A 25,850-nucleotide genomic window follows, 5' to 3' on the forward strand; every position below is an offset into this window, starting at 1 on the left:
GGACAATGGCTCTTTTGAAGAGAACTAAGTAAAAGCTCAATACAAATGTAGGACAAGCCAGACATCTGACAGTTACCCAAATGAATGCTTTTACATTCTCTTAAGACATTAGTTGCTTGTCAAGGTTTAAGAATGCATACCTTAAAATAATGTAAGTAGTTTAATCTTTTGATACTCACACATACTAGTCATATAGTTCATTAGTACATATTTTTAAAGCAAAATTAGCATTTTACTATATGACCATTTCAATGAAATCTGGGTCACAGAAAACCAGGTAGATAAGAAATGTACTCACTGCCTTACGTATGAAACTGTAACCCCTCTGTACATCACTTTAACAATAAAGAAATGAGGGTGGGGGAAGAAAATCAGGCAGCTATAAAGTATCTAAAAACTCACGTTAGCATCATTTCATTAAAATAAATACATTGCCCATGTCAGGATGCATATATTTTTGACTATTTCTTTTACTAAGTTCCTCACAAATTAAAGAAAAAAAAACCCTAAGAGTTTTTTAGTTGAGCAATGTGAAACATTTTATTTATCTTCAATATAGATTCCTGTATGTATGTGTGTGTGTGTGTGTATATATATATATATATATATATATATATATATATATATATATATATATATATATATATATATAAGCAAAATCTTATATAACTCTTTAGGACATTTAAAACAATTCACTAAAAGTCATACTAAATTTGGGCTTTATGCAAACTTTCTATGTAGCTTTAACACGAATTTCCAAAACCGTATGTTCTTTATCAGCTATCAGTATATTCAGCTTAGATGTTTCATGGATATGTGAGACACAGACATCATTATATTGAACACTGAAAATGATTTCTATCAAAACATCTGGTAAACAAAACTCAAACTAAACCTAGATAGTGATGTGCATATTTTTAAAACTATTTTTCCCCAACCTGTTATATGCCTTTGAAGAGATAGAGCTGGATTTTTTTCCCTGCCATGAGAATTTAAAAAATATGAATACACCTTATTCATTTTTATGGTTATTGTGACATTACACTTATTGTCATTCTTTAAAGTATTGGATGAATTTTTTGAGTAGTGTCTTTAACCTAGACTTAAAAAAGAATTTCTCTTCACAGTGAATTTGAAAATATTCTCCACTTTGCTTCTGCCAACTGGCTTATATAATGAATCCCAAATAATCTGTGTAGCTTTCTTTAGCTTTCTTCTACTTTCTTTTTTGACATATTTTACTTTTATTGAAGAATAAAGACGCTTCTGGGGAATGTTGTCCCACTCACTATGGAAAAGTCTGAAGCATTCTGATAGCTGAGACCATCAGTGACTAATAAAGATATCACCATCTAGGGCAATTTAGCATCTATTGTAGCTCAGGAAGTGTGACAGGACCATTATGCACCAAAGCAAACAGAAGTTATTTCCAGGCATTGGCCCTAAGGAAAACTCTTCAATAAAAGAGGTTGGAGAACTTGCCTGACTTTCACTCATCTACTTGAAGAAAAATGTAGCACCTAAATTGAATGATTAACTGAATTCATGGCTTCATTTTTTACAGTTTTTGAACAACAATTTGTTACATCCTTATCTAAGCTACTTAACAGTCAAACATTATGAAATGTTAACAATATATGCTGATGAGAAAAGCAATATCTTCAGAGATGGTACTAATTAATAGTAGTAAGAGTATGGAGAAAGGAGATTCCAATACAGTGAAATGTGAATTTATATAACATTTTCAGGGCCAGGGCTTAACTATTTTTAAATATATACATATTATATGACTTAGTATTATTACTTCTAGGGATTTGTCATATTTCAAAAAATGTAAAGAGATTTTTCCAAGAATGATTACGGAATTACTGTAGTTAATTGCCAAGAACAATGTAAATGGCTACCATTGAAGAAAGGCATAAAAGTACACCCATACAATGTATGTGCTTAATTTTCTAACTTAAACATTACACCCAAGGTGTGCTTTACGTTAAAAACTTAGTTTTAGGCTACTGTTTTACAATGATAGGAATAAAAATATATTTTTCTATTATATATTGATATAGAAATATAGATACATTTGAGAAGAAAGCCTAATACTAATTAGTTTGGTTACTTGTTTCATGAAATTAGAACCAAAAGAGAAAATAAAAAGTTTTATATGGTTTTAGATGTGAATGTAGTTGGTTAACAGATGCTATTAGCAAACTTTAAGTTATAGTAAGTTTATAACATAGATTGTAAATACTCGACTGAAATTGAAAAAGAAGCATCCTTTTTCCAGAAGAGATTTTTCTAAGTTGAGTGATCACTTTGATAAAGATCTTATTGAAACTTGCTCTGCATAGTTCCTGCATTCAGATGTCATGTTTTCCTTCCTACAACCATCTTCCTTGCAGCTCAGTATCTGAGTCAGTACATCAGAGAAAGAAAACACACAATAAATCCTTCCTGAATGAATGACCAAATCTGTACTATTTACCAGTTGGTAGAATCCTGTGTAGGACACTTTAACAATGGAAAAAGATGTATTCATTGGGCGGCTCTTGTTACATAATGATGCAAAATGTAAATTAAAAAATATCACAGCAATAAAGTATTTGCTACTATTTTCATTTATCATAAATGTTATGCTAGGAAAGCTCAAAGAAAAAGTCTGTATCACGAGGTAAAAGTTTAGCCTACATGTTCCTTATTGATTTTCATTTATTTCTTATCTTTACATTAATTTTTTTGCTCTATTCTCTAATCCATAGCTAGCCTCCCAGTAATGAACCATATATGTTTGACCAAACTCCTTTTGTGACTGAACCTGTCAGAACAATATCTGTATAATACAAAGTAGATTTTTGTAAAGGAATCTGAATGGAGATGATGGTTATCAGCATGAATATAAGAAAGTTTTACTAGAACAGTGAAACACATGCTTGAAAAGCATGGCCTATTTGGGTTTTTGTCTGGTAAACAGATTAGAAAACAGAACAAGAAAGCAGGAGGTATGCCAGAATTGGGTAGCCTCCTCAAACAGAGGCCAAGACTGGAATTTTAAGAGGCACAGATGCACAGCCAGGTGTTGTAAATAACAGCTGCTGCCAGCAATTCAAACATTATATTTCAGAACTGACAATATGGGAGGCACACTTGCATACACAAACATCTATCAGAAAGATTAGCATGGTTTACAAAAGATAATTGGTATTTTTAATGGAAGGATCAGTAATATTCAAACTTTAAACTTCTCTCTGCCACTATCAGGACTATACAAAAATGTGATGAAGACCACATAACAATTCTACCATCAATTTCACCATCAATCATTCTACCATCTGCAAACACACAAACTTTAAAACAATGAAGACTAAAGATAATAGTTTTCCAAGTATATGAAAATGCAGAATGTCCTTACCAGGTCTGGAAGAAGATATGGAATAAGATATGGAATAAGAATAGGAAATATAAAAAGTAGAACAAGGATCACTGTATCTGATCTTAGTACCCTAGATACTGTATATATGTGTATTAGAACTAGGGAACGGAAAGGGAATACCAAAATCGAGAGATAAAGGATAAAAAGACATACCAAAATTGAGAGACACAGGGTAAAAAAAGAGAAACAACTACAAAAGCAATACTTGCAAAACTGTTTGGTGTAAGTGAACTGAACACCTCAGGGGGGGAAAGGGTAAGGGGGAGAGGGGAGGGGGGTATGAGGGACAAGGTAACAAACAGTACAAGAAATGTATCCAGTGCCTAACGTATGAAACTGTAACCTCTCTGTACATCAGTTTTATAATAAAAACTTTAAAAAAAAAGCAACACTTAGAAACCATTTGGTGTAAAGCAACTGCACAACTCAGGGGAGAGGGAAAAGGGGAGAGAGAGGGGGAAAATGAGGGAGGAGGTAACAAGTAGAACAAGAAATGTACTCACTGCCTTCCATATGAATCTGTAACCCCTCTGTATCACACTTTGACAATAAAAAATGAGGATATTTGTCAATAATACAAAAAAAAAAGACAAACCATTCCAAAAGCAATACTTACTAAACCATTTGGTGTAAAAAACTGTACAACTCATGGGGGGGAGAGAGGGAAAGGGGGAGGGGGAGGCGAGGGAAAATGAGGGAGGAGGTAACAAGTTGGATATGAAATGAACTCACTGCCTTACTTATGAAACTGTAACTCCTCTGTACTTCACTTTGACAATAAAGAAGAAAAAATTAAAAAAGAATAAATCCTTAAAAAAAAGATAAACAAGGTTCCAGATGTTGAGCCTCAGCAAAGGTGTATGTCAAAAATAAGTAATAGGGCTGGGAATATGGCCTAGTGGCAAGAGTGCTTGCCTCGTATACATGAGGCCCTGGGTTAGATTCCTCAGCACCACATATACAGAAAATGGCCAGAAGTGGCGCTGTGGCTCAAGTGGCAGAGTGCTAGCCTTGAGCAAAAAAGAAGCCAGGGACAGTGCTCAGGCCCTGAGTTCATGGCCTAGGACTGGCCAAAAAAAAAAAAAAAAAAAAAAAGTAATAAAGATAAATCCATTCTAACACTGGAATCTATCAAATATAGAATCATTCAAATGAGGGAATGAGATTCATTTTCTATGTCTTTAGGACATACAACATGTGTGTTGCAGTATGAAGCATCTTTTTGTATATCATGCTACAAAAGGTAAGACATTTTAATCTTAAAATTCATTAGAGTTTTCCCTACCATTTGTGGACATTAAAGGAGTTATCCAATTTATTTGAGAAACTGATCACACAAAAATTATTTTCTAACCTAAAATAGTTTTGGACACATAAAAAAGTCTTCCTACATCCTTTATTTTCAATCACACATAGTGGTTACTGCTCATTCAAGGAAGATCCAATTAACTTTCGATTCTAATGCCATTTATTAAATCAGGAAGATAATCTTCAAAGTAATCCACATTTCATTAAAAACTGAATAGAATTCATAATTTCAGATGCTAAACTGATAGAGGATAAAGGGTATTTTGTTTGTCTATAATAGTGCGATAATCATAAACCTATGCTCTATAACACTCTGTAAATGTGTCTTGAGGAGACCAAATAGGATTTTAATCTTTTTTTTCCTTGAATAGGATAAATATAGAAAATAGAGTGGCAGTGAGCATGTTACCATAATATTGCAATAAAACTAATGTAATCCTTTTGATTTAGGGATTCACTCTAAAGACCTGTTTTTAATTGCTAAGAATAAGAGACTTAGACTTTTCTGTGATTTATCATTTGCCTTTTGTGAAGCTCAAAGGATTAACATTGGGAATGTGTACTGCCTCTACATAGATAATAGTATCAAGAACTTTGATGGACGTGTGCACATATATTTTTATATATTTATTTTTGTTTTGTCCATGGGTGTGTGTGAAAGGCTGTGTATTGGACATTGCTAAGAAATCTTCTTATTTCATATGCAAGTACAACTGTCATAAATTTTGCTCTCTCCAAAATTGCAAGACACAATTTAGCTGGATTTCTGCCATGGAAAAGGATTACATTTCCTTCTGTTTCCAAGAACATGTTCCTTAATTTTTTATAAGCCTCACTGCAGAGAATTTTAACATTCATAGTTCTGATAATAGTTGGTTTAAGGAAATCTAGGCTTTTTCTGGTTCTCTTCAGAATTCCTACACTTCTGACCCACTGCTCAATTCCAAAGTCATTTGTAAATTCTCAGCTAGTTCTTATAGTAGAATCCTACTGTTAGAAACCAAAATCTGTTTGAAACTATAAAAATGCTCTACATAATGATGACTAATTTGTGGGTTAAACCATATAAATTTACTATGTTCTAATTTTTGATTTCTTAAGTCCTCCTAAAGCCAACGTTTTGGGAGGACTCTTTTACTAGAGACTCAAGAGGAAGAATGACTGTCTTGTGTTTCTTCTTCCGTCTACTTAATACCTAGGCAAGGCTGATGGCTCCACTCTACTCCAAGCATTTCTTTCCAATCTTTGCTTCTGTTCTCAAATCCCTTTTCTGACTTTGACCCTTCTTCCTCTCCCTTGCAAGGTCTCTGGTAATAACACTGAGTCCATCTGGAAAACGCAAGATGATTTTCTCATCTCAAGATCTATAATTGAATCACAATGGCAAGGTCACCTTTACCATGGGAGTTACAATGTACAAAGTTCTGAGACTCAGAATGCAGATTACAAATAATTTTTCCATCTATACGACATAACACTGTAGAAATGTTAACTGATTTACCTACCCCTGGTCTGACAGCTTTAAGAAAGGATGTGGGAGCATTCATCCTATGAACACAGGTCTTGATAGCTTTGCTATCACACATATCTGTGAAATTTTTACATGAGTTGTAGAGCTATTTCAGACTCATTAATCACTCATGGCCATGTCCCTAGAATTAAATTGAGACTTTGTTGTTGATATTTGAATAAGTCTCTAGATTAGAACATTCTCCTCAGGCAGCAAATACATTCTCAATGTGATGCTACAGTTACACTCTAAATGAAAATCTCAAACTGTTTTTCAATTGTATGAGAGGGCTGACAGCTATCATGGACAGTCTGGTGTGTGTGTTTCCATGGTTAACATGATGGTAAAGAGAGAACCTAAATAAGGTTTATTCTAGATAGGCCCTATGGAATAAATGATACATAGAATAAAATTCAAGATATTCACTTCTATTCTCATACTCAAAATCTTATATGCTTCCTGGTCAAACCCAGTCATCAATGAAACCCATCCACAAGAGGAGGGCATTGACTTGAGCTTGGAGGTTCCAAACCTTGTAACAGAAAAACATTTTGCAAAAGAAATACTTTATTGAATACAAATATTTTATTAAAAAGTTTGTAAGTTAAAACTTACAACCAGGGCTGGGAATATGGCCTAGTGGTAGAGTGTTTGTGTCACATGCATGAAACACTGGGTTCATTTACTCACCACCACAAATATAGAAAATGCCAGTAGCACTGTGGCTCCAGGGTTGGAGTGCTAGCCTTGAGGAAAAAATAAAGAAGCCAGGGACAGTGCTCAGGCTCTGAGTTCAAGCCATAGGACTGGCAAAACAAACAAACAAACAAACAAAAAACCAACCAACCAACCAACCAACGAAGCAAACAAACCAAACCAAACCAAACCAAAAAAAAAAAAACACCTTACAACCAATGCCATTAAAAATAATTATAAAATTATATAAATAATTATAAAACAGGTGATCAAGTGATAATTTTGAAATTAGGGGATAAGGATAACAGGAACAATATTGTTGGAATTAGTCACATTAATATTCTATTTGGTTGTCTAAATATCTGCACCTGCAATTGCACATTATATTATTTTGGCAAGTCAACTGGCAATTTCATGTTTTCACCAGTTATGTAATTTCGATAGCCTTAGAATAAAAAAAGTTTCATATTTTTACATCTCAGAAATAAAGTGAAGCAAATATTCTTGAAGTTCTTAAAATTTCGACAAAACTGGGTAATCTTTAGAAAATGTAATTGCTAAATACCTTTGAGTTTGAAAATTCTAAAATTTGTTTTCTAAGGATGATTGATTCTTATATATCAAATCCTACATTTTCAACTTTCATCCTGTCTGTGGATTTCACTCTCAAATTTCAAAGAGCATATGCCTACATTATTATAAAACCAGTTGAAACAGGACATACATCCATTCAGTTGCACAGAGCAAAATCTCATCAGCCTTAATTTTATTTTCTTTCATATTGTAAATTTAATCTATCATGAAGTCTTATGGATTTATCTCTCATTTCAATTCCCATTGCCTCTCCCTAGCAACCATATGCCTTGCATGTAAAATGCAATATCCTTCAGTAACTTGCACTTTCTTAACACAATCTGACATTATCATCTATTCCATGGAGTTTCCAGAGTAATCTTTGGCTTAAAAGAACAAAGGAAATCACAATTCCTTGTTTAAATGTTCCGGTGGCTTGAATTTATACATAAACCAAAATGCAAACTCTCTTCCATGGTTTATAAGGGCTTTGAGATCTCCACTATTCCTTGAATGCCGATGGCTTGTTCATAAAGGAGTGCCCTATCTCTTCGGTAAGCTTTCCCATAATTTTATATGACTGGCTCTGCACATTTTTTTCCCACTTAAGTCTCAGATCCAATATACTCCAGAAAGGATTTAACTGAAATCCTATCTGAATTAGCTTCACTCTGCGAACTCACTTGAAATCACATCATGCAGTTCTATTTTCTTCCTTGAATGTATCAGGAATTTAAAACTCCTTTGATTATTTAATTTGCACATACCTTCTGCCTCCCCACCTAAAACATAAACTCCTTCAAAGAAGTAATGTGCTATCCACCACTCCACTTCTGTCATCTGGGGTCATGGATGAGTACATTAATGGCATTTTAATTTTTGTATTTTTGAATAAATGAATGAACTTGGGCAAGTCTTAAAATAATGCCCAAGTTACAACTTTTCCATATTGGCTTTTATCAGTAACATAATTAAAATTCAAATGAAGGCATAAGACAAAGATTGGAATTCATAACTTTCAAGACATTGTTCCTAAGAAATCACGAACATTATTCACAGACACCAAAGTGTGACTAGTCTTCTTTCATAAATAGTATACAAAGGACAGAAACATTTTTATTAGTTTGGGATATTTTCCCATATGTATACAGGTGCTGTGATCATATTCACTTCCTCTATAACAATACTTACTGGATTGGTTTCTAGATTTGGATTTTTCTCATGTCTTAAGTTTCTCAATTTATTTCATATCATTGCCTCTGTCATTTACGAAAATGGCAATTATCTCTAGGGATAAGGAGGGCAAACTTTTAATTAATTTTTTAAACCTATTTTTTCTGATGAAATAGAAAATAAGATGACAATTAATGGAATTAAGAACTCTGGGAAAAATTTTCTCCTCAGGTTTTGTTCATTTTGAGACTGTATAATAGTTTGAGGGGTGCAAAACAGAATAAAACAGAAGCAGAATTTCTACACACATTAATCTTCTAGGTTTGTTAGGCCCAAAAGAAAATAAATACTTAATATTGTTTTAAAATTATGCCAGGAATATAAGTATATAGTAAAAAAAACACATCTGATATATCTTCAGGGCAATGAAAAGAGCAATTCTGAATTATTTTCACCATATAGCACTTTGAATAACAGCAATATTCATTGGTATATTTTAGAAATATTGACACATTTCATTTAAATATCAGGTACAGACCTAAATATAAACACGTTGTCATCCCTAGCCTTATCACCTTTATACTCCACTCAAAGTTCATCCTGATAAAATTCTGAATAATAACTTTACCCCTTATCCTTTGAATTCATTATTGAAATACATTTTTATTCTACTCTAGTGTTTCAAAAGGAAAAAGCTAGTTATCAAACTGGTTAAAAATCTATTAGTTGATAAATTTCAGTAACTTTATTAACAAAGTAACAATGATAGGAAGTCTGACAGATCAAGGGAAATACTGGAACACTGATTTACATTTTATCAACTATTGGTACACTGATTAAGTTTCATCTTGACTTGGTTTCATTTGTGTATGTACATTTTCCTTAGATAATTCTCCATTGCTATACTACTAAAATACTTTCCTATAATTTTCTCCCTCTGAGTTAAAAAACAAAGAAGCTTAAAATAAGACTAATTTTGGAAAACAAGTGCACAGACAATAGGCAGGAAAATGATGCATGCTTGTTCCCTCTTAATAAAACATAAGATATTAAGTCTTAGATTTTAGACCAAGAATAACCTATTTGAATGTACTTTTGTCTTTAGATCTTAGCCCTGATTTTAAACTAACTTCTACTGTTGTTAAGTTCTGTGAAATGATAAAACACAAGGTTTCTATTACTGAATGGAGACTCACTGATCCATTACAGAATAGTGACTCACTGTGAAGATGTTTCTATTTTTTATTTTCATCACTCATGGGGCTTGAACTCAGGGCCTAGGTGATATCCATGAGCTCTATAGCTTTTTTTTTGAGCCACAGTGCCACTTCTGGTTTTCTGGTAATGAGTTGGGAATAAGATTCTCCACGGACTTAGTAACCTGATCTGGCATTGAATTCCAATTCTCAGATCTCAACCTCCTTAGTAGCTAGGACTACAGCATGAGCCACCAGCAGCCTGCTTTTGGAGGTGATCTGAAGTTCAAGATCACCAGTGGTATGTACATTGTGAGAATAAACTCAGTAAGACAATTTCTATACACATAAAGCTATAACCAAATGGAACTTCAGAGTCTTTCTATAACTTCTTGACAGATTTGGTGTTCCTTTCCTTCTTATGTTTGTTATTTTTTGAATGTCTGTCACTTAAAAAAAGGATTTTTCATCCATCTGCATATTCAGAGAAAAGGGCACCATTAAAGACTTACAAAACAAAATGAGACAAAATGAAGTTGAAAAAAATGCTGCTTGAAAACCTGTCCTTAGCAAGTAATTAGGAACTAGAAAAAGAGAAAAGAACAAAGGAAGAGAAAAATGTTACTAGTGGCTGCTGGCTGCCTGACACTAGTGTTTGTATGATTTACATATGTTTTTAATATTTTTGTTCCTTAATTTTGTTATGCATATTTATAACTGATAGTAGCACTAAAGTCAAGATTCAGTCTTTAGCCTTATTCCACAGAAGTATTTTATATCTAGATTCTTTTTTGTTGTTGTTCTTTTCAGTTCTTTTTTTATTGTCAAACTGGTATACTGAGCGGTTACAGTTTCATACTTTAGGCATTGGATACATTTCTTGTACTGTTTGTTACCTCCTCCCTCATTCCCCCCTTCCCCCTCCCCCTTTCCCTTTGCCCTCATGAGTTGTTCAGTTATACCTAGATTCTTATCAATGTTTGTTTGCTTTACTTTGAAAATAATTTTAGGTAACTGAATATATGGTTCTACAAATAATTATACATTGAGAAAAAATTAAATGATATAGGCTAAATATTATTCATCATGATCAAACTGAAGCTTGTTTCAGATTCATCTTCTATTAATTTAATATGAATGAAACATAACTTTTGAAAAGCTTCTGAGGCAATTTTATTATAATTTATATGTATTTGCATGAATCAGTACTTTAAAATATAACCACATTACTCATTAAAATTATTTCCTTTGTAGAAGCACTTCTGACAGGATGAATTCTTTTTAAAATTTTTTTAGGTTTAGTTCTTTTTTCTATTTATTGTCAAAGTGATGAGAGATTACAGTTTCATATGTTAGGCCTTGGGTACATTTCTTGTACTGTTTGTTACCTCCTCCCTCATTCCCTCCTCCCCTTTCCCCCGTCCCCTCTCCCCTCATGGATTGTTCAGTTGGTTTACACCAAATGGTTTTGCAAGTATTGCTTTTGGAATCATTTGTCTTTTTATCCTTTGTCTCTCGATTTTGATATTCCCTTTCACTTCTCTAGTTCTAATACCAGTATATACAGTTTCCAATGTACTCAGATAAGATATAGTGATAGTGCGGGTACAAGCACAGGAAGGGGATACAAGGGGATCATCAACAAAAGAAGCTATGGTCTCACATGTTGAAAGTAATTACAACAGTGATATAACAGTCCTTTCCATAACATGGAGTTCATTTCACTTTGCATCATCTTATGCATTCATAAGGGCGTAGCTATTTCTTATACCAGGATGGCAAAAGATTTTTACCTAACAATTAGTACAATTCTGTGTGGTTATGCAGAATTAGGAAAAATGTTGCAAATAGTATGTAAAAAGATAGAACAAACCAAAAGCAAACATTATTATCGGGGAGTAAAGGCCAGAGTAAAGACCATGTTAATTATACAGTGATTCCATTTCACTGGCCAGCAACAAAACCAAAATCATCCTCGTTTCCTGATCCAGCTTTAGAATAATATATTTCATCAAGAAGCACGAGGTACATGTACTGGATAATGGGATATAGACACCAACATGCAGGCGTTAGGGGTGCTTACTGTAATTAGGATATTAGTGTTATTGTTCTCAGACTCTCTCAGTGAATGATGGGATATACATATCCAGGCACGCATACACACACACACACACACACACACACACACACACACACACACACTGCCCCCCTCCCCCTTGTGCCTTCTCTGCTTTCATCTCCTTTTCTGTTATGATCTTCACATACAGTTTTAGGCATCATGAACATGGGCAACCTTTTATGCAAGTTCCTCTACCTAGACCAGTAAGAACCTGAAACCTCATACTGATATCCTCCACATTTACACACCACATTGGCCATCATCCTGAGACATTACTCAATTATTTTAATTTTTTTCTTATTTTTGCCAGTTCTGGGCTTTGGACTCATAGCCTGAGCACTGTCCCTGGCTTCTTTTTGCGCAAGGCTAGCACTCTACCACTTGAGTCACAGCGCCACTTCTGGCCATTTTCTATATACATGGTTCTGGGGAATCGAACCCAAGGCTTCACGTATAGGAGGCAAGCACTCTTGCCACTAGGCCATATTCCCAGCCCCTACCCAAATCAAATTCTAGATCCCCATCTCACATTTCTCATTGGACACTACATCCCAAGCTGCCCCACTTACATGGACACCATCCTTCCTAAGCCTAGACCTCAGCTTACTGTTATTAGTGATGACCTTCTGAATCTGATGCAAACTGGCCTCGGGCCTCCTCCTCCTGTGTGATGTCCTGCCTTCTCTGCCCAGACTCTAATCAGTCGTGAAAGCCTGTGCTTCTCTCCTTTTCTGTTGTGAGGACCCCACCTTGCTTCACTTAAACTCAGTGTTTTTTAGTTTAAATTGTTTAGGAAATGATGGAAGAGAAGCGAGAAGGTTGAAAAAGAAGAGGAAGCATTGTGCCAAGCTTTTAGTTTCTTTATTTTTATTATCTTACCGTACCAACCTAACAAATACACTTAATCATTTTGTACTTCAAGTATCACAAACAGCTGGAATTAAATCATTGTTTGTTCAACACCGTATAGTGATTCACTGTTTTCCTCTGAGATGGAGTTGGAATGGAAGGTTCTGTCAAATGTGAACATACAATTCCGAGCTTTTATTCTTCCACATTTAACATGAATAGGACTCGGTAAAGTATTACTCTATGTACGGATATACTTTCCAGTCTCAAAGCTTTTGTTCTATCTAATTATTTCTCCCTTGACTACTTTGCCTTTCATTTCCAACTGACAAAATAATATCCATTTTTAAAAGTACAATTTAATAGGCTTCTTCTTCCAGCAAATGTTTCCCTTAGCTTTCTAGCCATAAGTAATTATGAATAATATTAATAATGACAACAGTAACAATAGGAGTTACAATAGATATTAAATGAAAATGTCTCATATGTGAGGTGCTTTACTAGAAAGTTCCTATCTGTTACTGCTGAGCTTACATTAGTCTTGAAAATTAATTATTCGCAACTCCATTTCTACTGTACACACAAACAGTCACAGGAAGTCAAGTGACTTGCTCAAGTGCTATTAGGAAATATATAGTACTGGGAGAGTTTCACAGTCGCACCACTAGCAAGCCTTTCCACACAGGAAATTCAACAGGAAAGCGAGAAAGGAGATGTGGTTTGGGAGCTAGAAAACTAGTTTATAATTTTGTGTCACAGGATAGGATACAATTTCAAAGAGATATTTAACTTCCTGAATCCTTGTGATACGGGCTTGGCAAGTAGAAAGAGAAAAAGAACACACAGGAGCCAAGACAGGAGCAGTACCATGTCCAGATATAATTGACCAAACATTTGGCTCCACCATTGTCCTGGAATAAAGGTTGACCATAGTTGAGGGTACTTCTTGCTACAGTGGCCAAAAGCCTCTGGCAACAACCCCAATAACAACTTCCCCTATTTTAGAGGTTACACCTCATCAATGGCCATCTTGGCATTAAGGACACCTTATTAAAAAACTAAATAAGTAAAAAATATCCTCTGTCCCTAGTTCTTAGACTTACCTCTCCTTTCCTTGGAAAAAGTCACAATTGAGTACATGTCCTTAGCATACTAAATAGTATAATAATGAAAATTTGTGCATAAAAGTACCTAGTAGCTGGGGTGGTGGTGTCTCAAGTCCTTAGTCCTAGCTACTCAGGAGACTGAGATCTGAGGATCAGAATTCAAAGCCACTCTGTGCAGGAGAGTTCATGAGTCTCTTATCTCCAAATAACTACCAAAAAACAAAAAGTTAAGCTGTGGCTCAAGTTGTAGAGTACTAACCTTGAGCAAAAGAAAAGAGCTCAGGGACAGCATCAAGGCCCTGTGTTCAAGCCCCATGACTGAAGAAAAAAAAAGTACTTAAGACTTGCCGAATGGGGGGAGGGAGGTCCACGCTGCTTTTTGGAGCTGCTTCCTTCAGTGTTACACTATTGCTTTATCATCTCTTCTGTTTTAATAAATTCTGGTTTAGACAAAGATAAATCTGCTCTGTTAAATATTCCTCAGAATGTCTGCTCTAATTTTATTTTTTTTTGGGGGGGGCAGTTTACTAAATACTTACCATCCACCTCCCTGGTCATGATCTATATTAAGAGGTGTTTAGACTATATGACTTTTATAATCTCCATCTAAATCAAGTCCTGCATTTGATTACCTTCCATAACGAAAAAGTAACTTTATAATTTCACGCATTAATATCCCCATTACATCCACACTATTATTTTCAGATATTTGAAAGCTCATAAAGTTTCAAGATACTACCTAAAATTCAAATTTAACTATTATTTTTAGTGAATAAATCAGTGTTAGGTCTACTCTAAAAAAAAATGGATCTAACTTCTTAGGCAAACATCACAGCACTCAAGGACTCATCAAAAACTGAGACAGAGTGGCAAAATCAACAGCAAAAAAGCCTAAAAGTTTCCTCAAATGAATACATGCAAATAAACTGGTCCCTATTTGCAATTTCAATGTAGCCTAAAATCTAAGTAACATGTACAGACTTGGATCTATATCATCTATGCACACATTATACAGCTCTGCTGGGTATTACCAAGTTATTTACCAATGTCATTTTACACATTATATGTCCCTCCTATATTTTGTCATATCATATCCCACCTTTGAACCCAAATATGTTGTAAAATAGGACCTGACTTTTGCATAGGCAGGGTACATCAAGTATGCTTTTGAATCCTGGCCTTAGTTCTGAGGTCAGCTGTGGCAGGTAAAGTATTATGTTGCCTTCCTTTTCCTTTTCCTTTCTTTCCTTTTCTTCACTTGTCTCAACCCTCATTCTAAGCACAAGAGTGAGGCTTCTGTGACACTTTCCTTTGCTTTGTCCTCTATTCTCTTTAATGTCTCTGAGTTTTCGTTTCATTTCAGTACATATCTAAGCTGAGTAAGGATCAGTCATCAGCAAAGCCCAAGGCTAGGTGTTTTGTGGACACTAACCTCCAATTTGTCCTTCTAATTGCTCTAACTTCTGTTCACCACTATTTCTACGTATCACTGCAATTCACAAAGTATGCGTTATCATATAGTTTTTTTCTGCATGCTTAATCCCTCTGCTGCTTTCATTTCTTTTATTTGAAATATCCCCTAAAGAGGCTATACTTACCCACCTAAACATTTGATTTGCATATTGGTGTACTAAGGCAGCTCAAGAATGAATAGAAGATGGGAAAACATATTTTCTTCAGACTTCTATAGAGAAGAAAAGAATTCTATATTGAAGAAAGGAATTGAAGCATAAGCCAGTATACTCCCCTAAAGGCAAGTGTCAAAATAAAGCATTATTTTTAAGAAGGCTCTGAAAAGGATAAAGTGTTTTAAATCTTAACACAAGTCTACTTCTCCAGTTACAGCAGGCTAACTAAATTGTGCCTACATTGTGCAAACAACATTGTTTATGCTGAAAATCTATTTCCCTTATGCACATATGGAATCGTGGTAAATACCTTCTCACCAAAGACTTGGGCATCAAGTCTCTAACTAGCTTCCCTGTTAGATATTTTCCATATATTGCCCCAATATAAGCATGTTCATATAGCAGTATTGAGGATTAAAAATCAGGTCCTCTACCAGTTGAGCCCCTTTTGCCAGTGTCCACCCACTGATTGAGATGGAGTCTTACGGGCTTTTATGATAGACTTTGCCTCAAACCGTAATCCTCCAATTCCCACCTTTCAAGTAGCAAGATTACAGGCTTGAGTCACCATGCTCAGATAATCTGCCTAATTTTAAAGTAATGAATACTTAATTTCCACCTAGTTTAGGGACAAAATGAAGAGAATGTGCTTACTTCTTCAAATATCCTCAATTAATATATTTTGCTTCTAGTCCAGTAAGATATATCACTGGAACATGGGTAACAAAGTTTACTTATAAAAATAACTGGGCCACTAATGTTACTTTAGTCACTGCAGTTCTTGTTGGAGGCTTATAAGTAACACTCAGAACTGATGTCCTCTTGAGTAATTTTAGTAATATTTCTGAAAGGAATAAAATTCAAACTTTTCTTTAAACAGGTGAATTCTTCAATATCCTAATAATTCACCCAAGTACTTTTCTGGGAGAGAGCATCCTATTGGCCAATGACAGAACTTTCCCTATGAAAGCATTATATTTTGATGTGAATTGACATTAAATTGGATTTTAATGCCAGTAATGCTTTTGCATTAAGTTAATGGAAAAGTGTTTGTTTTTTTAAACTTGTGTATTTCTTGAAGTTTTTGTAGTGACTGTAGCCAACTATGGATTAAGACTGTGTTCCACAAAGCCATTATTAGAAAGCATTCAGAGTAAGGGGTACACAAGTGCCTAGTGCATGTGTACTGGTTCTTAAGCATCTTGGCTCTTTGAGGTGCATTGCAGTTTTTGAAATTTTTCATTTAAATTGAAATTGGCCTTGCTTATTAATTGAAATTCTTAACAAATTCTTAGTTTGCAGTGTGAAAGGAAAAAAGTTGCTCTCCTCCAATTTTGTATAGACTAAGTACTGTTTACCAAAAAGTATTCACCTTTCATGATTACTTATAGTCTTGTTTCCATGATATGATCGTTTTTCCACCATAACCAAATACAAGCTTTTAGCAAAAATCATTGAAGACAACATTGTTCTTGCAGGTTAATCAGTTATATCGATTATATCCAACATATACACATAATTTGGCTAAAATAGCTGGTATATATGTGTCCTAAAACTAGACCCTTATCAATGAAGCCAGGTCTGTTATCTTGAAATATTGACATGTCACATAAATAAATGATGGTTGCTTTGAGAAAAAAAAAAACTGGGCCAGAAATGGAGGTTTGTGTCTAGTTGAAGGCACCTGAAAAAGGACCATTTAACATAGAAAGCTACAGAGTAACATGATATGGATGAACAAACAATAATTTTAATTAAAATTGTTAGGAAAAGAAAAAATGTTGGAAATAGCATTAAGTGATATACACCTTATTATTTTCTGATGTGTATCTTATAAATGAGGACCATCAAGGCATTCAGAATTCTTATTTTTACTTTCACTGTAACATTTAAATACATTTGGTGAAGTTAAAAAGTTTCTTACTAGCAAAAAATTATATATTATTCCTGTGCTTCCAAGTTATGGTTATGGTTTTGTGTGAGACATTTAATAAAGCTTTAATTTCTCATCATAATGAAGACCTCCAGAATCTAAGTAATACGAGATATATTCCAGAGTTGCTTTAAACCTGTACCCTAACACATCATATTTTTAAGTTCTTATTACATCAGTACAATGCATCTTTCACACTAGAAAGAACATTCCAGGACAGGAAAGAAACTATATAGAGTAAATAGTCATAAAAATAGCACTGATCAAGTTGAAGAGACAACTTTAGGAGGGTTATTTACCCTAAAAGGTAGCTCTTTCAATAAGAAATAATTTGGAAACTGTATACACCGGTATTAGAACTAGGAAAGTGAAAGGGAATACCAAAATTGAGAGACACAGGATAAAAAGACAAACGACTCCAGAAGCAATACTTGCAAAACCATTTGGTGTAAACCAACTGAACATTCATGGGAGGAGAGGGAAAGGGGGAGGGGGAAGGGGAGAATGAGGGAAGAGGTAACAAACAGTACAAGAAATGTATCCAATGCCTAACGTATGAAACTGTAACCTCTCTGTACATCACTTTGACAATAAATAAAAAAAATTAAAAAAAGGGGCTGGGGATATGGCCTAGTGGCAAGAGTGCTTGCCTCGTATACATGAGGCCCTAGGTTCAATTCCCCAGCACCACATATACAGAAAATGGCCAGAAGTGGCGCTGTGGCTCAAGTGGTAGAGTGCTAGCCTTGAGCAAGAAGAAGCCAGGGACAGTGCTCAGGCCCTGAGTCCAAGCCCCAGAACTGGTCAAAAAAAAAAAAAATTAAAAAAAGAATTAATTGTCACAGAATTCAGTGGAAGAAAATAAAATTGAATAAACAGGTATATAGACAGATAAGGACTTATTTGAGCTAATATTTTTAATTTACTGTGTTCTATGTAGAATGAAACAATTTTAGCTTATATATTAGAAAGCAAAATATGTCACAATATAAATACACTGATAGAAACAAGGAGAATATGACAGGAGTAAATATTAGAGACATAATTTATATGTATGTATATAACACAATAAAAGCTAAGAAAACTGTTAAAAAGAAAAGAGTAGGAAGGAAAGGGGCTAAGGAGTAGTAAGGTAGGTCAAGTGAATTTCATCAAAGTACATTATACAGTTGTAAACATCATCAATCTCTTTGTATATGCTTTAATGTTAATAAAATTTTGAAAAAATTAAAGAAAAAAACCCACAACTCTAGCTGTATACAAAATGTGTCTTAACTCATGTATACACTACTCTGACACTTTTCAGAATTACAGGCAGGGTTGTAACTAGTTTGTTTAAACATCAAAGCTGAATCATCTGCCTTATGTTTAGTTTAAATTCAGTGACTGATTCAGCAAATATTTGTGGTACTTAATATAACTCTCATTATGTATTTATTCCTAGAGAGACACAGTGATGCACAAGACTAAATCACTGCACTATTAAATCACTTGACTTGACTTCAAAAGTACTCATGTTAAGTTTTAAAATATATAAGTGTGATAGCATTCATTAATATATAATTTCCCCAACACATTTTGGCTATTAAAGAAATTTTAAAAGGACACCAGGATTTCTAGAGAAGCATATTCTTTTCAACAAAGTTCCCATGATCTGAAGGGAATTGGGAAAGGAAGGCCTTAGTGCTCTAGTACTCACAGCTGAGACTAGGGAAGGCCTGATGGATGGACCAGTGGAACATGGCAGATATGTGCATTAGATGTCAGCAGAATATAGACCATCTCTGCTCAGCCTAGGAATCCTTTGCAGGGCCTGTCCTACTTAACAAAATGGTTTGGGGAGTGGAGATGTACCCGGCCTAGTGGGTGTATGTGATGCCATAAAGAACAGCCTTCCAAATCCCAGAGCCTACTGTGTGTACTCATCATTATTTCTACCTATGGCCATTCCGTTTGAATGTCTTCTTCATTTATCTGTTTCACACTGAGGAAATAACTACCTACTTAAGTGCATATCTATCTATATATATATATATCTGCATTTGAAGTACATAGTTTAGTAATTTTCAACCATGTGCATACTTGTTAACTATTTAGCCCGTTCATTGAAAGTTTTCTTAATGCTTTTTCTCAGTTAATATGGCTAAGCCATTCTAATTTTTAACTGAGCCTTGAAGATGTCATGCCAAAAACTGTTCTATTTTTGTGTTGAACTTTTCAGACCAAAGTAAAACCTTGTATAATATTGATATCTGGAGGACAGTACTTTCAGATTAGCTCAGGTAAATGAAGTTTTCAGGGCTCCATCTCAACAAAAGTCCTGGGGAATGATGGTGTAAGCTTCTCATGCCATCTATAATGAAAAATGTAAATAGGAGGACTGGTGTCTAGACTGGCCTGGAGAAACAAACTAACAAACAAAACAAGACAAAAAAAAAAAAACCCTACTACCTAAAAAATAATCTGAACAAAAAGAGCTGGAGGTAAGGCTAAAGTAGTAGAGGGACTGGCTAGTAAGTATGAAATTCTGTTTTTAAATCTACACACTGTAAAAATGAAAAAGATGCTACCACCATGAGTATATTTTTCCATAAGTAGAAAAATGTTAAATATTCAGAATAGAAAGTATGTAAGATTGAGGCAAAACACTGACAATATAAAAAACAATGAATTTTTATCTACTATGTAAGCTTGCTTTGGTGTGTATACACATTTCTTTCATACCTACATAAAATAAATTATGTCTTTCTAAAGTATGATCAATTACTAAGTTTATAATAACAAACCAGCAGTTAATATTACATACATTTGCAATATGCTAGAACACAGTGTCGATATACAATGGCCCCCCTTATAAGTGAGAGATATGTACAAGAAACACGGTCTATGCTGAAACCAAAGACAATATAACTACACATAAACAATATTTCTTGCTGTACAAAAATCTATTACAAAACTTAACTTATACATTATGCAAGTGAAACATTCACAACAATTATAATGAAACTGAACAATTATAGCAATCTATTATATTATAAAATTATTATTGGCATCCATACTGTCATACTTTGCAGTCATTTTTAAGCAAAGTAAGGGCTACTGGAAGACAAGCACTGCGGTTCTCACACAGTGGGTTGAGCTTGTATGCACTGGACACAAAAGACTCCGAATGTGAGAGGGACAGAGCTGATGATAAGAAATTTCATTATGTTACCCAGAATGGCATACTATGGAACACTTATGAATTGTTCCATTTTTAACATTTTCAATTTCATATTTTTAAGTTATGGTGGGCCACAGGTAACTTAAACGATGAAAAGCAAATTCTCAGATAAGGGATGACTAGTCTCATAATCACAAGAGGAAGTATTCCAATTAATCTTATTTGGAGGATGAGAGCTTTTATAATTTTTTCCCATGCTAATGAACTATGAAGATGCAAGGTCAAGAACTGAACCAGGAAGTGCAAGGCCAGGGTCCTTGTCTTACTCCTGACATCACTGTCATTTCAGGTCCACAAGTACAGCAAAGCTATCTCCCTAGACAAAGAATGCCCACAACTGGACTCTAACTAACTGGCAAACATTCTGTTTTTTTTTTTTTTGTTTTTTTTGTTTTTTTTTTTTTTGGCCAGTCCTAGGCCTTGGACTCAGGGCCTGAGCACTGTCCCTGGCTTCTTCCCGCTCAAGGCTAGCACTCTGCCACTTGAGCCACAGTGCCGCTTCTGGCCGTTTTTTCTGTATATGTGGTGCTGGGGAATCGAACCTAGGGCCTCGTGTATCCGAGGCAGGCACTCTTGCCACTAGGCTATATCCCCAGCCCCAACTGGCAAACATTCTACACCACATAGATAGGTGGATTTCTGTGAGCTCAACCATGTCTAATAGTATATACTATTTGTCCTCAGAGGGAAACAAAATGTCACTTAAACAGCTCATGTAAAACAAATAAATGAGTAGGAAAAATTTAAATGTCAGAATAACTTATAGTTTTCTTTCCTCAGTTATAGAAATGCAGTAGTATCCAATTTTCAGAACTTTTTTTTACCAGCAAATGTGAAAACCTTTCATATTTCATTTTACGCATCGCTATTTCACATCTGGAAATGCACAAGTGATATATTTCTACATGTCTTTATCTATTAACTTCCATAAACTTTAATTCCTGCTCCATTGACTGAAATTTTGAAATACAGTAAGTGCCTATACATTTTCAGATGTCTTCTGTTAAGATGCATATTTTAAAGCTATTGTGAAAGAATCTTCATTCTTTTGAATTGAACAAGTGTAATTTTTTCTTCTGAGATTCTTTTTCTTTTATTCAAATTTTTATTATCAAACTGATGTACAGAGAGGTTACAGTTTCATACGTTAGGCATTGGATACATTTCTTGTACTGTTTGTTACATTAGTCTCATGAGCCAAGCCAAAAAAAAAAAAAAAAAAAAAGCCCTTATTGCCTTTACAAATCTAGAGTAGAACAAATAGGGCATGTTAGTGATTGAGAGAGTAAAATAATGAAAGGAAAGTTGCCAACTCAAACAGAATGTGGCTATTCTTTTTTTTTTTCCTATAAATGAATCAACTAATGCTTAAAAATGTGGGTCTAGTACTAATTGGCAACAAACCATCCAGAAAACCAACCCGAAGGGAGTCTCACAAATACATGCAGACAGCTTTATCTTTTTTCTCTTGCTATAAGACACTAAGTAGCCATCTCCACCTTGTTGCTATAATCAAATCACTCTTAAATGAAAGATTATAAATACAGAAGACTTTCTCCACACTAAATACTCATTTAAAGATGGCTATATGCATACATATATACACATATACATATATTTTTTATATATTTCTGAAAATAACTAGTCAGCTAAGTCAACATCAGCAGGGTTGGAAGGAATTGTCTTTATTATTAGCCATCCCAGACGGTTTTTGTTTTTTTCACAATAGTTGAATCAATAACAACCAAAACCCTTTACAGCCCAACTACACCACTGATAGATATAAAACAATCACCATACCCTCACTCATGTATCATTCGCTTTGTCTTTGTGTGTTTGATCACCTATTACAGAAAGTAAATAGAGGCTTATAAATAAGCAACTTGCTATTTTGAGCTGCTGATGCTGAGTTTTCTTAAGAGAGTGGTTGATAAGCAGCACAAACCTTTCAGGTACTCAATGATAGAAGTAAGCCCTCTATGGCTTTTCTAAATCCTTTCTACTCTCATAACAAGATTCCTTCAGTTAAGTACTACAGGATGGGATGTAGCACCCATAATGTGTAAAGACACCCAAGTGAGTCTGAGGAGTTGGCTGGTACTTTAAGTGAGTCCCACTACAAATACTGTGTAATAGAAATGCCACATTTAATTAGCCTGAAGCTGGCAACAAAGCTTTTCATTTTAGAAAGAAGATGAATAGAGCTTAAAAAACAGAAAAAAAAAGAATCAAACCTCTTACCTTTTGTAGCAATTCGTACACACTGGGTTTTAGTTTCCTGGTAAAATAAAATATAACAGCATAAGTCAATGTAGAAATAATATCTTCTTTCATGAACTTTATTACCAAGACCTAAATAGGGTCTCTCTCTCTCTCTCTCTCTCTCTATATATATATATATATATAAATATATATATGATTGTCACCAGACATCTATAGTATTAAGAAATTGTTTTGTTTTGTTCTTGATATGCACTCTCAAAATTTTTTTTTTGAGTAGTAGGATTTGAACTCAGGACCTCATACTTGGGCCATGCTTCTAGTTCTGCTTTTCACTGGTTATTTTTAGGATAAAAACTCTCAGCTCAAGCGTGCACCTCAGCCGTGATCTGCAGTGTGGCTACACTTTAGGTTTCCTGTCATCATCAGGGCCACAGGCGCCCACTACCATATCCAGCCTCCCTTAGTGACTCAGCATCAGTGACTTTTCTGCCTAGGCTAGTCTGGCACTATGATCCAGTCTCACCCTCCAAATTAGCTTGAGAAAATAAGCCCACATAACTGCACCTAAGCATGGGTTGAGAAGGAGTGTCAAGAACTTTTCTATCTGGGCTGACCTTGAACCACGACCCTCTCAAAGTAGCTAGCATTATAGAAATGAACCTCAGTTATCATGCTTCTTGTTTGTGTGTTTGTTTCCTTTTGGGTGCTAGACTAGAGGGTTGAGCTTTTTTTGCTTATATCTAGCACTCTGCCACTTGAATCACAGCTCCATTTCTGGCTTTTTTTTTTTGGCCAGATAATTAGAGATAAGAATCTCATGGACTTAACCTGTGTCGGCTTGCTTCAAACTGAAATCCTGATAGCTCAGCCCCCTGAGTAGTTAGGATTACAGGAATGATTACTAGTGGCCTGCTATTGGCAATTGAAAAGAGAAAATCTAAAATAGAAGCTTAAAAAATTTCAAGAACTTTCTAAGGGTGTAGATGTCTGTTTTCACTTTGTGATAAAGTAGTCTAACCTACTGATGACAAGTAGTATAGCCTGCTATTTGCATTTATTGTTGCTTCTTAAGCCATCAGAAAGAAAAATGTGTCTGCAAAGCTAATATAAATCAGACCCAAATATTTAATTTTCATGTGCTAGCTATATACTCAGATAAAAAGAACATTATGTACTCTCACTTGAATCCCACATGACTATAGAGCTAAATGGTAGCCTCTAGGAAGATCATCAAAATATTGCTTACTATTACAACATAATTTGTCTGCTTTTTTAATTTAGCTGCAAAGATCTAAAAAGTTTTCAATGAGAGTTGTTTTCTATCTCTTGCTAGACAAAGTAGAAATAGTAAAAGCAAAAGAAGAAAGGTCAAAAATTATATAATGGTTACTAATGTAGTGGGGTAGTAGAAGGATATAGAGCTAGTTTGGGGACCAAATTTCACTTTGTAAGGACCTACTCAACTTAGTGTCTATTTTTAAAAAAATAGTAGGTTAGAAGATAATGTCAAAGCCAAGAAAGAAAACAGAGGCTTGAAAGTTCCACCATGACCTAACCATAACTATCTTGGCTACAACTCCATTTTGCCTGCCAGGTGCTTCAGGCATGCATTTTAAACCCTATAGACCTTAAGAGAGTCAGCCAAATGCTTTGTGCCAATTACTGGCAACTGGGCTGTTTCTTACCTTATACTGGGCATGCTAATAGATTTGGAAGAAGCCCTGGTACACCGGTTGGCCTTGGCTCATCTTTGAGGAGGTTTGCATGCAAATCCATGCCTTCTGCCACAGATGTGGGGGTCCTTCTGTTTTGTCAAGATTTACCTCCCATTAGGGATATCTTTATAATATGTTGCTCTACTTGCATAAATTGCATTTTGTACATTCCTGTATCAGGACCTGATAGTGTCTTCCTTTAATCTGTTGGTCTCTTCCCCCTTCACAGTCAACTCTTACTTACATGGAATAGGTTTTTTCTGAAACAGGCTGTTTGTTTACAAGATACATTTATAACTGAACCTTGAATAGTTATATATGTTGATAAACTGAGAGAATTTATAATTTCTTATTAAGCACAAAATAAAGAACTGAGGAAAAAATACAAAGAATAGTTTTCATTCTATCATAGAGGCTCAAAGAAATTCTTCTGATTTCTTAAAAAGCCATCTCTGTTGATGTTCTGTAAGCACTACTAGCCTCTACTGGGTGAATGGGAGGAAAAACAGTTAAGAAAAAACCTCTTCATTAAAAATATTACTGATATTCTGATTTGAATAAATCACAATGTAGATAGAGTGAATTTATATCCAAACCTTTAAGGAATATAAGAGAAGATGCACTGTAAGAAACAAATATTCACTCATACTCAGACTAAGTAACAAAAGATAATTTGGAAACTCACTTCTCCAGGTATGAAAACCCAAACATTGAATTGTGTTTTCTACCTCTATGGTATTTTATGTTCAGAATAGCTGAATAACTTTCATAGCATTCTCTTCCTTAAGAAGCCTAATTGTGCCGCCACTGCTTTGGAAGGATGTACTGGGAGGTGTGGCCTCTAAAGATTCCCCCGGCATTCAAACGAGGATAGAAGTGCAGAGAATCTTCTGCCATGAACAGCCTCTGGCTTTACAAGATGTCTTTTTTTATTTTTGTAAATATTTTATTTATTTTTTTCTGAATAATTATTTATTGTCAAAGTGATGTACAGAGGGATTACAGTTTCATACGTAAGGCAGTGGGTACATTTCTTGTACAATGTCTTAGAACATGTTGTGGCAGGCATTTTTTTTTTTTTTTGACTGTATACTGCAAGCCAACGCCATTGGCAAGTAGAACAACATAGCTTTCATGTAAAAACAGATTATCAGTACCCAAGTTCTTAAAG

The 25,850-nt window shown here is 34.7% G+C and overlaps 1 protein-coding gene across 7 annotated transcripts in view; it reads right to left on the minus strand.

Moving 5' to 3' along the window:
- Ptprk (protein tyrosine phosphatase receptor type K) overlaps positions 1-25,850 on the minus strand; it is a 481,811-nt gene that overhangs the window by 74,845 nt on the left and 381,116 nt on the right. For all 7 annotated transcript variants that reach the window (XM_048354055.1, XM_048354054.1, XM_048354057.1 and 4 more), the window contains exon 13: positions 22,983-23,019. In XM_048354055.1, coding sequence (XP_048210012.1) covers positions 22,983-23,019 — 37 coding nt within the window. The remainder of the gene's footprint in view (positions 1-22,982; positions 23,020-25,850) is intronic.

The sequence above is a fragment of the Perognathus longimembris genome, chromosome 9 (assembly GCF_023159225.1).
Source record: "Perognathus longimembris pacificus isolate PPM17 chromosome 9, ASM2315922v1, whole genome shotgun sequence".
NCBI lineage: Eukaryota > Metazoa > Chordata > Mammalia > Rodentia > Heteromyidae > Perognathus > Perognathus longimembris.